Source organism: Orbicella franksi, chromosome 4 (assembly GCF_964199315.1).
Source record: "Orbicella franksi chromosome 4, jaOrbFran1.1, whole genome shotgun sequence".
NCBI classification, from domain to species: Eukaryota; Metazoa; Cnidaria; class Anthozoa; order Scleractinia; family Merulinidae; genus Orbicella; species Orbicella franksi.
The window spans coordinates 14,768,323-14,779,800 of NC_138148.1; the positions used below are offsets into that span (position 1 = coordinate 14,768,323).

The following is an 11,478-nucleotide window of genomic DNA, read 5'->3' on the forward strand; positions in this document are numbered from 1 at the left end:
TTTACAAAATTCTTTAACGACAGGAGTCCTTCAAAAAGATATCGATAATTAGCATTAATTATATATCATTAAAGTTACATATCAGTATGGTCGATCACTGCCATAAGCGCTTTGTCTAGTGACTAAAAGAAAACGGTTACCACATTTATAAAGAGTTTATAAACTAGGGAGGTCACTGTAAATAATATATTTTTTGTCTTAAACAACATTGTCCTGCAAGAACAAAAAATGTCTTGTATTAAGTGTCACTAGAATCCCTGACTCAGCTTTTGGAAGAAAAGGACTTTCCATTTCCATGTGGGCAAATGAAACAAAGTGTCTATCTTTAAAGAGCAACATCGTTGAAAATCCTTTCACTCATTTAAATAAAGGTACAGCGTTTGACTATAGCAAGTCACAGGTAGGAACGCAGATAGCAAGTAACACAAGATATTAAAAAAGCAAGGCCAATAGCCTTGTTCCTTTTGAATTTCTTGTTCACTAGATAAATACTGGTAAGTTTACTCAACTTAGTAGCTACGCTATCGAAGAAACAATCTTTTGAAACAATGCCCCACTGTCCATTTGTATGTCTGCAATAACAATATTTTCTAATCTTCAAACGTCATAGACAGAAATCCTACTTGCAAAAAAGAAATGGTATTATTGAACAGAACTTGAGAATTACAAAAATATGCAAAAATTGGACACTTTGTTGGTGCCAACAAAGCGTTATGCAACTTAGTCACAGCTTGATCAACAGGAAGTTACTAAATAGGCAGCAAATCAAGGACTGAAGAGGCACTTTAAAATTGATGACTGCAACTGCTGCAGAATTATTGCATGCAACGATAAATTTGTGACCCCGTAACTGAGTAGAGGGAGAAATGCAAACAGGAAACACGAACTTGATGCAACTAGCTCAGTGTGACAAACTTAAGGCCGCCTCAATGAAGACGCATGCCACTGGAAAAATTAAAGCTCTTAAAATCCCAAAATGAAGGCTTAATAAGAGAAGCGTGGTGAAACCAGAGAAGAAAATCAAACCACCACTGGATGTCCAAGAGCATAGTGGTTAGCTGGCCACTTGCACTTGCACCTGTGAAGACTGTTAAGGAGTCAAGTCTTGAAGTTTCCACCAGGTTTAACACACACAGTGACGAAGGAGAGCTTCACCTTAAGAGACTGAAGCTGTTTCTTGGTGAAAAACGTAGCTGCTTGCCAGGTTGCGAGTTCAGCTAGTAATTCCTCGAGACAGCTACTAGGAACCTCAAGAAAGAATGCTGCTGTGTCTACGAGAATGCCAAGACAAATCAGAGGTCAAAGGCGGCGAATCCTTTTTAGGTGAAGAATCCAGTCCAAGTTGGAGAAATGACTGAGTCAGGAAAAGCCAGAGAAGCAAGAGAAGAATATTTAGCGCCATAAACGTCATTGAGATAAACATCTGCCAAAAAACCTTGCTCTGTAAAAATATGGACAATTAACCACCTTTGTCGTACATTGCAAATCATAGCCAAAGTACATAAGCCGAAAGAATAATGAGTGTCAGAATAAGATTGTCCTTGATAAGAATACTTAAGTAAATTGTAGTCTTTGGTATTGATAGGGAACTGCTGGTACGCTCTCCACAAGTCTTTAGAAAACAAGATAGTTAAGGCCTTCTCAAGAATGCATTCAACGAGCCGACCATCCCGGGTAATTGCAACTTGCAATGTTTGCCCAAATAAGTATCTTGTGGGATGCTATCACTAACTGAGGAGCTATAAAGAAAAATCAGGTCCATAACAACCCGTCACATCGATGAACCTCGTTTAGGAATTTTCTGAAGAGGAGAGCAAACAAAGTCATCCAGAAAGTGGTGACAAACAAAGGGTCTGGCCATAGCATTCCAGGATGACTCAGTGCCAATATGGACTTGCACATGAGAAGCAAAGTGTGAAGCTAAAGAATGATTATGTAATGATGAGACGGGACATGTAGGTGCGGTGCAATTAATAGGCCAACTATAAGAAATGAAATCGTTCACCATTTTATCTTGGTAGTTTGAGAGAAGTATTCTCCATTTTTAGAGCAAAAGCAACGTGGGAACTAAAACCTTGGTGCCAAAGGCCCGTTTTGGATAAGGATGGGGCGAAGCAATTAAATGTCGAATGTTAGCTTAAGTGTTGAAAGATTCATGTTCATGTCCATTCTAGGTCAAAGAGGTCGTTAGTCTTGAGTATCGCTCATTGTGGATGAGTGAGGGTAAAAAGCAGTATGTAGTCAGGATCATCAGCCTCGCACACTCGTCATCGGTGTTGCTTCTTGTAGGCAGCTGCATCTTGCTCATCACAGTTGCAAGCAGTGGTATAATTCCAGGTTCTACAAGGCTCTGGGACAATGGGTGGAACTGCGTGCTGATTATTGCCAGATGATGCGCTGGCAGAATTTGGACAGGAGGTCTCGTTTCGTGTTCTCAAATCGGAATGACCGAAAAAGGTTGTTGTTTGAATCTGGACATACTTGAGATCTTCCCAATCCAAGAGACACTGTGCAACTTTTGTTGCGGTAAATTTATGAAAAGCGCCAACACTAACCCTCAAATAACCTGAGTATCAAGCCTTTCTTAACAAGAGGGCAGGGATAGGGGGGAATTGCAGAGAAAGGCCTGACACAAACGTTTTAATTGGCCTATGTCGGACATCCAAAATCTGGATGTTTAGCTGATTGAATAATACACAATGCAACATAATGTCACACTACCGGAAGTGAAAGAATTTTGATTGGTGGTAAATTCTTTTCCGTCGGGATATTTATCAGGCGTGTTATTTCATCGTATTGGTTAGAAAACAGAGCTCTCTTTGCTGAGCTCCTTCAGCTTCATTTTCACAAGTGCTTTTATTTCTTGCCGCTTCGCCTATAGGGTCACTCCAGTTGGGGATCGCTGGCCTGGAACAGGAATTGAACCCTTAGGACTGGCTCTCTAAACAGTCAGTTAGTTGTTATTATTATCGTTTTTGTCCATCCTGTATAATGGAAAAGCGTAGTTACCCAGTGTTCTGCAAAATTTAATATAACTGATGCAGATTGTGCTAAATAAGACTGTTCTATTTATGGATTGATCGAATCTCTTTTTTCTCCATTCAGATAAAGTCATTGACCATGGTGAATGTCAAAATAAAACCAGATGTGGGCTTTGGATGTGAGGTTTTGCACAATGAAATCAATTTGCCTCGCTCTCTTTTCTCCTTTGGAATGTGAAGCCCAATGTTGAGAGGTTAAGATCCATTTTGCAGTAACTTCTGGTGAACAGCCGTTGCCAATAAAAAATAACATAAGTTTGAAAGAGTCATTGTCTCCTGTTGGTGTCTTCCAGAAAAATTGCTGAATGTTGGTGGGCTAGGTTTGGATGGAATAGAAGACGTCTCCGTTAAGTAAGTAGAAAAGTTGTAGGCGTTCATTAGGAATTTGTTGTCTTGATTGTTGCCATATGCAGGTGTTAAAAAATTGTAAAGTTGGGATTCGATCTAGTTCAATAAGACGTTAAGTTGTTATAGCTGTAGAAAAGGAAAAAGGAAATCGATAGAAAAAAAATTTCATTTCCATTTTCGTTCTAAATTGTTGGTTGTAGGGAATGTGAGGATGTTTGTTTGGGAATATATGTATAGAAAGGATACAATTCTGATTCTAGGAAATGTGATGATATTTGTTCGGGAATATATAGAAGGGAAGCAATCTTCGTTCTCAAATGTGGGTTGCAGTAAATGTAATGACATTTGCTTGGGATTATATTGAAAAGGGTCAGGTAGAAACCTGTTTATGGTTAGCGCATTGATAACGGGTTGAGTGTGGGGTAGGGGTTGGGGTTAATGTGTCTTGTGGGGGTCTGGGACCGGTTTCAAAAATAATTTTGTAGAGGGGGAATTTGAGAATATATTAAAACTGTTTACGAATATATTAAAATTTTTTACGAACCAACAGGTTAAAATGGGGAATAAGAATGGAGTTATTTATTCTTGTACATATAAATATGCGCAAATTGAATTATTTTTAAGGAGCTGGATTGAGGAGTAGAGGTCTAAGATGGATAGAGATGGAAAGAAATGGAAACCATCCGGCCGGGTAGAGGAAAAAAGGATGCATCGGCACCAAGTCACCTAATGGTTGTGAGTCGTCAGGGACAAAGCACAACCGAGCGAGGATGTTTCGAACCTGGTACCAGGTCAATGCCCGACATCCTCGCTCCGAGTCCTTGTTGAAGAAAATAGGAAAAATAGCGGAACTTACTGGAGAATTTAAGAATACATATTGGAACTTATTGGGGGAAAATGCGGAGATAATACAGAGGAGAATAATTATGTAGATAAAACAAATGGACCCAGAAATTGAAACTTAAAAGTGAGAATGTAAAAAGTAGAAAAATGGCGTGAAGTTTGTAGATGTAGATTGATTGGAAACGCCATGAAAGGAAATAAAATGTAAATGGGGAGGGGAGTGTAAAAATCATATGAAGGAAACAAATAGATACGTTATGAGATATGATAGGACGCTGTTGTGTCGCTCAGGTAAAAATAAACCAATCAAAATGTTTTTTGTCGGCTTTGTTGACTAGCTTGAGTGTTGCTAATCAGCGAAGTGGAAAGATCCTAATCTGGGATTTTCATGTCATTATGGCGTGATCGCTATCATTGCGTGATTGTTATGACGTATTGGCAGTGCGCGGTTGCTCTTGGGAATGGTCGCTCTGTGGAAAGGTCGAAGTATGTTTTTTTGTTTTTCGTTAGACATTTCAGACGTCTGAAATGGCGGGGAAAAAAACTGTATCTTGAGATAAAGGAGACAACGATGTGCGTTGGGAATAGCAATGAAAAGGAACCAGTAGCGTTGGACAATCGAAGTCGTTGGTAGAGAATTAATTGTTAAGATTTTTTGTTCCATCCTGGCAGTCGAAGGTCGATAGAAAAGGATGGCGTGGAGCGGTGAGGAGGAATCCTGGACCATTGGTGGTAAGTTAAACGGTTTTAAAATCGGAAAATGGATAGCTGCTGTATCGCAGAGATATAATGGTTTTGGAAATGATTGTGGGAATCTGTAATTCAGCTCAACATTGAGAGTTGATATGAAGTATTTATTGATGAAAGGATTGAACTAAAAATCGAATGGAGGTATATTAAGTAATTTCTGGGTAAACATTTTACAATAAGGAGATATAATTACATGTAATAGGAAGATAGATTTTTACGTACATTGTGTGGAATATATCCCGCAATAAGGGAAGTATAGGTGTAAAAATATTACAATTATAAGAAATTGGAATTTTGAATAAATTTGAATTTCGCATTAAAAGCTTAAGCTTGAGCTAATATGTATTGATACATGTTAAATTATTGAAATTATAAATGAAAGATGACTAAAGGTTAAACGTCATCTAGAATATGGTTCAAACGTAATAAAACAAAGCAAAGTAAAGTCTTTGTAAATAGAGGCTTGTAGACTTTTTCGTTCGATTTTTTATAATTACAACACTATGCATATTATAGTGGCTTTGTGGTCAATTGTAGTTTAAATTCAAATAAATCGTTAATAAAAATGTATCAAGGATGTCCATTCTATATTAGTGGCAATTTAGTAGTGATATCCATTTCATATTGACGGCAATTTAGTTTGAAAATAAATTAAGAAACACGGAAATGTACAAGAGTACATTAATAAAATCGGTTTCATTAAAATTTTCAAAATTGGAGTATAATAAGTGTATAAACTGGTTGTTGAGCATAAGGATTATGTAGAATTGATAATTTTTTGAGTGTAAGAGTTTGTTAGTGAGTAGCATAGTGTGGAATTTTGTGGTGTTGCTTTGGTGAGTTTGGGGATATTTATGTTATGGTATTTGTGTAGGATGTGGCGTACAATTTTATCAGTTCGAGCGTGTTTGTTGTATTTGCTGCGGTAGTAAATTGTAGGTTTGTTGTTGTAGGTTTGTGTGTTTTGTTGGTAAGTCGTCGTCGTTTGTGACTGTAGTAGGGTAGCCAGGGAAAGGAGTTTTCTGTAATACACAACATCCCTATTTCCCCACTGATTTCTTATCAGTGGAGTGGGAACCCTATTTTAGGGATTCCATATTCAACACCTATAATGCCACAAAGGTTGCTAGTTTTACTACTGATAAATAAATATATATAATGTAATAACGATCTCTACCTTCAATGCTTCTCGTCGAAACGCTCCTCAGTTGTATTAATCGATAGCGTTGTGTGCTAGTTTGACGTGGTTTTATTGTTAACAACAAAGGTGGCAACAGATTGAAAACGTGCTGTTCCCTGACTCGACGTGACTATTTGATAATTAGATTAGTTCTTGTTTATCGATGAACTAAAAATTTGCGTTTGGAATAAGACAAAATCGTTCCTCTTCGATTTCGGTTTCGTCAGATATTTAACTTAATTCCATTTATCTCCAGTAGTGAGTGAAAAAAATACACATCTTTATTATATTTCCGAGGAAACATGGGTATCATGTTGCATACCTTGGCGAGGAAAACGAAAGCATCCAGTTACAAACGTTGGCGTGAAATTTAAAATTTGTCACATTTGCTACTTCTACGTAGTATTGAATTTAAAATGAACGACAGTCAACGTAAAATACCTTAATAAGATTCAAAACCGTCTTGGCAAACGGTTATTGTAGGTTATTTTTGGGCCTTGAAAGAAAATACAGACATGAATCGAAGTGGCTATGAGCCACTGAACTTGGAAAATGGATCGTCTGTAAACAGTGACAATTTTGATGCCACTGACTTGAGGTTCTAATCCGTAGAGTTAAAGCTAAAGCCCACTGGCATTGTTAAGGAATAGTGCAAAACGAAACGGTTAGATCTAGAGAATACACGAGGAGACGTGACACTGTTGAAAACATTATGAAGTTATCGGTGATCCTCATCCGAGAAAATTATAAAGAAAGTACCGCTTCTTGTCGGCCGAAGCAAGTAATAATTCTCATTTTCTTTCCTACTTTTTTTGTCGTTCTTTATTTTTCCAGCCAATATCAGCGATTTTTTTCTCTCTTTTTCTTTGTTACCTTTTGAGAGATCTTAAAAATAAAAACAAATCTATCCAACTTAGAGTCATAATATTAATACCACATGGACAGCAGCGCGTCTCGTCCTCTAAACAAAGTTAAACCCTGTTTGGCGGGGTTCCGACTTGGCTTGGTGACCAAATACGAATACCCTGTAATAAGTTCTGTTTTCTTTTATTTTTTTTCCCCTTTCTCGTTTTTTTTTTTTCTTTCCTTTGCAAGGCGATATTAGTGACTGCACAAATCCCAGCCTTGTGTAATGTCTTTTCTTCTATTTATCAACTATTTGTTCGAACTCATTTCGCCATGTCCGTATTTATGTGTATATATTTACAGTACCGTAAAGCAATAGCGAAACACGTCGCTCGAATATTCCTCAATTCTCATGCCTGTTGATCATCTAAAACTTTAAGAGTGACTTCCTGTAAATACTACGGATAGGTGTGCAAAAAGCAAAATTTCAATTACCTCAAACTTTTTCATAAGAAAGCCCTCTGAAAACTATTTAAGAAAATACAACTTGTAGTTCATTTGGATTTATATTTTTTAAGTAAAGCGATTTTTTAATTTTCACCCTTGAAGAAGCCTTCGAACCACTGAGAAATGTGCTTCGTATTTGCGACTCGTGTAAGAAAACTAAAACAAATATCAAATCTATTTCGATGTTACACAATTCAATGACCCTTCCTTTACAAAGTACAGTTATTAGAATTGGAAAAGATTCAAACCTGAATTTTTCTTAAAAATTCAAATTTACCCTCCTAAACAGCATTATCAGAGAGCTCGATTTTGGCAAATTTCAACGGCAAAACTCCCTACCTGGTACATGGATTCCGCTGTAAAGATGATATTCTATAGAAAGAGTAAGGTTTCCTCTATCGTTCTGTGAAATAAAATTTTTGGGCAACTTAAACTGCGAATTTAGACGACCGAAAATATTTACGGTACTCGCTTAAAGTTTATGACCTTTGAACTTACAGTTGTCCTCATGAATACAAGAGGTAACCTAAACAACAGTTGAAATCTTAGCCTGAATGCGACCCTTTCCCCCATTTAAATGATTTGTAGTTATTCTTTATCTTCTGCGGACAATTTTATCGAAAGTAATACTTTTTTTACGCTGAAAAGGAGTTCTAACTTGTTTTTGAGTACGTGCGTATTTGTTTACTGAAGCGGAAATTTGTGGATATTAAATTTATTCCATCTAAGTTCTATTTCGTGTGCTGCAAAGCGTTTCGTGTTCTCATTAAAACAAAATGGTATTGCCAAGTAGAGGGTTTTCTTCTCCGATTTTAAAACAACATATAGTTTTGGACTTACCGTCCACATGCATGGCTTGATTTACTCAGCAACGTTACACCGGGTGTGATAGCGGTCAGATGGCGTGACGATAATTGACAAATCGCTTTTCGCAAATCGAATTCATCAAAATATATTTATTATATCTTTTGACATCATAATGCTTTGAGACTACTTGATAAAGACTCTTGTGAAATAAGTCTACAAAATTTTGAAACTCTCATTACGGTGAAATGAAGAACCTGGATCTACTATTTTTATGCCGCGGTCGTGTGATCCTCAAGTGTGGTATCACATGACAATGACAACTAAAAAATGGCCACCTGCAGTTATTCTCAAATCGTCGGTGGCATGTGCGTCATGTGCGGTCCGAGGGTTTCTAATCCCGCACATGTTCAATTTGTTAAAATTGGATAATGTGGCAAAGATATTCGAGGTGTGTTCAGAAACGGCTGAGGTCTGGGTATCTGTACTTGTTTCGAACGGATATCCCTCCTCGTTTGTACAGAAGATCACAAAGGCACGAACAACCCCAAGAAGAGAGCCCAACGCGGAATTTAAATCCAACGCCGTTTTACCTTACGTCCAAGGAGTTTCGGAGTCTCTCCGCCGCTGCCTAGAACAACAAGGCATTCGCACCGTCTTCACGTCGGACACGACACTTCGGTCACACTTAGTGCGACCAAAGGACACCGTCAACCCGGCTAAACAAGATGGTGTTGTCTACAGGATTCCCTGTGAGTGCGGCAGAGTGTACATCGGGAAAGCAGGGAAATCTATGCAGGAGAGGATCAAAGAACACGACAGGTATATACGACTCACCCGTACCCAGACCTCCGCCGTTTCTGAACACACCCACGAGACTGGCCACTATCCTATCTGGAATGAGGTCAAGTTTATTGATCGAGATCCTCACTGGTACACACGTAGGGTCAAGGAAGCTATTTCCATAAGACTTCACCCTAATAACATCAACAGGGATAGTGGAATTGAAATTCCTGAAGCATGGATGCCCACGATCAAGAAACACAACAACAGGAGAACAGTACAACAGCGAACCACTGAGGGAACAGCTACTCGTCGGAACAATGGAACAATAGGAGGATCGAAATGCACCAATCACAGCCGACCTTTGTGATATAAATGATACCGTGGAATCAGTAGACCTTATCGCCTGAAGAAGACTAGCAGTAAGCAGTCGAAACGTCGCGATCTACATCTCAAGTGACTACATCGTGAGACAAACGACAATACACTTTCTTATGAACAGGCAGGCAACAAAATTTGCGTCTGAGGGTGGAGTCTTCTCGACTGAACCAGATTTATCCCACGATCCCCCTTCTGGTTCGTCTCATGTTGTATCCATTGCTCTGGACAGGAACAGTGCTTTTTGTTGCTACGTCACCTTATCTCCCATAGGTCCCGATGACGAGGGCATACTGTTGGGTACAAAATACCTTCATCCAGGTCAAAACAACCTCGGAGAACTAAAAGTTGTGTTTTCCTAAATAGTTTCCAGAGGGCTTTCTTGTGAAAAAGTTTGAGGGAATTCGATTTTTGCATTTTGCACACCTATCCGTAGTATTTACAGGAAGTCACTCTTAAATCACGGCTTGAATCATTGGAAAAATTCATACAGCTCATCAATTTTGTGATTCTCAATATCTTATTTTTCGGCAATCGAGTACGGTTGCATCTGTATAAAGGGACACCTTCGGGAAATAATTAGCTTCTCTGTATGAAATCGTTGGTGTGAAAATCTATTCAATGTAGATCATTTCTGTGGTAAGATATTGAGTACTTGCGTCAGAAATTCAAAGAATAACTAACTTGACACGGTGTTAGCGGCTGTAAAACGGCCTTAGACGGCGTGATGTTGGAAATCCGGGGGGGGGGGTACTCGAATATGAAAAGGTCGGGTCGTCGTCTTGGGTACAAATCAAGGGTTCTGGTCTCACTTAGGGTGTTGATGACGAAACGTCACCAGCTGTCAAAGTATCCTTTAAGGTGCACTTGAAGAAATAGTAGTAAAAGAAACGCTCTCATTTAGTTCTGTGTAACGCTTGATTTCCGCTGATCTCTGGAGCACGCAAGTCGGGTCTAACAGTGTTCGCGGGATCCTTTCTTGAACATTGGCTTGTAATCGAACCTATTCCGTTTTAAGTGGTATCTTTCAAGGGTCTAATGAAGCTCGAGCAGCACCCATATTAGTCTCCTTTAGGAGTTAAATTTAAATTTTCCGACGAGCATTCCTGCAGGTGTTTTGATATGGGGATTCCAAATGTCTAACAGGAAGTGATGGAGTGATGGAGTGAAATCGTTCCCCCACTACAACTTGGAAAATAATATTTTCCAAAAGGCCTAGAAAAGGGAAAAAGGCCTTGATGACTACTAAAGGTGAGGACCTGTGTGACTACTGTATCAGAATTATATTTAGACTCCCCTAAGCCTTTCCCAAGCTAGATATGGAAGGGATCTGAATGAGAATTCATAGAGAAGTCGTCCTGGAGCATCTTCGTTGCTAAAGTTTTATTTTTTCGCGGAAAACGACGTTCTCGTTCCAGTGCCCCCTCCCACTCTTATTTTAATTCGCCTTCTTCTCTTTCGTCATGGTTTCCGCTTCTACTATGTGATATTGTAGCCAGGGTCAGTTTTAATTTAAATGGTGATAATTACTCATCAGTTGCTAAGTATTCCATGTTTTTATATGCTTCAGAGTCCATAGATTATTTGATTTTCGAAAATTACACGAACAGGTTACTGCTGCGTTAGAAGTTGTTTTGAATTCGACGAATATTGCCATGCCAGATGAAATGAATTATGTTTTTGTGCTATGTTGTTTTACATCAGCCTGCTATTCGCCTGCTATTTCTGAGTTGGTGGCCTTTCACAAAATAGTTTTAAAGCTTTGTCTCCCAGTCCTGGGTTTCTCTGAACTAGAAGAAGGCAGCAAGGAAAATGATTGTTTATTACAGATAATATTCCGAAGTTTATAAATTTATAAATTCACCTGTACTTCATTTGCAAATTCAGATCAAATTTGACCGCTTAAGCCGTTGAAAATTATACCTGTCGGCGCGTGGCTAGATTGTTTTGTTTTGGTGAAATATAATCAAAATAAAATGATACCAGCTCTTTAAAGTA

General features: G+C 38.5%; 1 protein-coding gene across 1 annotated transcript in view; it reads left to right on the forward strand.

Annotated features, from left to right (window-relative positions):
- The first annotated feature begins 8,218 nt into the window (after positions 1–8,218).
- Positions 8,219–11,478, forward strand: part of LOC145483534 (uncharacterized) — a 45,878-nt gene continuing 42,618 nt past the window's right edge. The window contains exon 1 of the mRNA XM_081462063.1: positions 8,219–9,569. Coding sequence (XP_081318189.1) covers positions 8,594–9,472 — 879 coding nt within the window. The 5' untranslated portion in view covers positions 8,219–8,593 and the 3' untranslated portion in view covers positions 9,473–9,569. The remainder of the gene's footprint in view (positions 9,570–11,478) is intronic.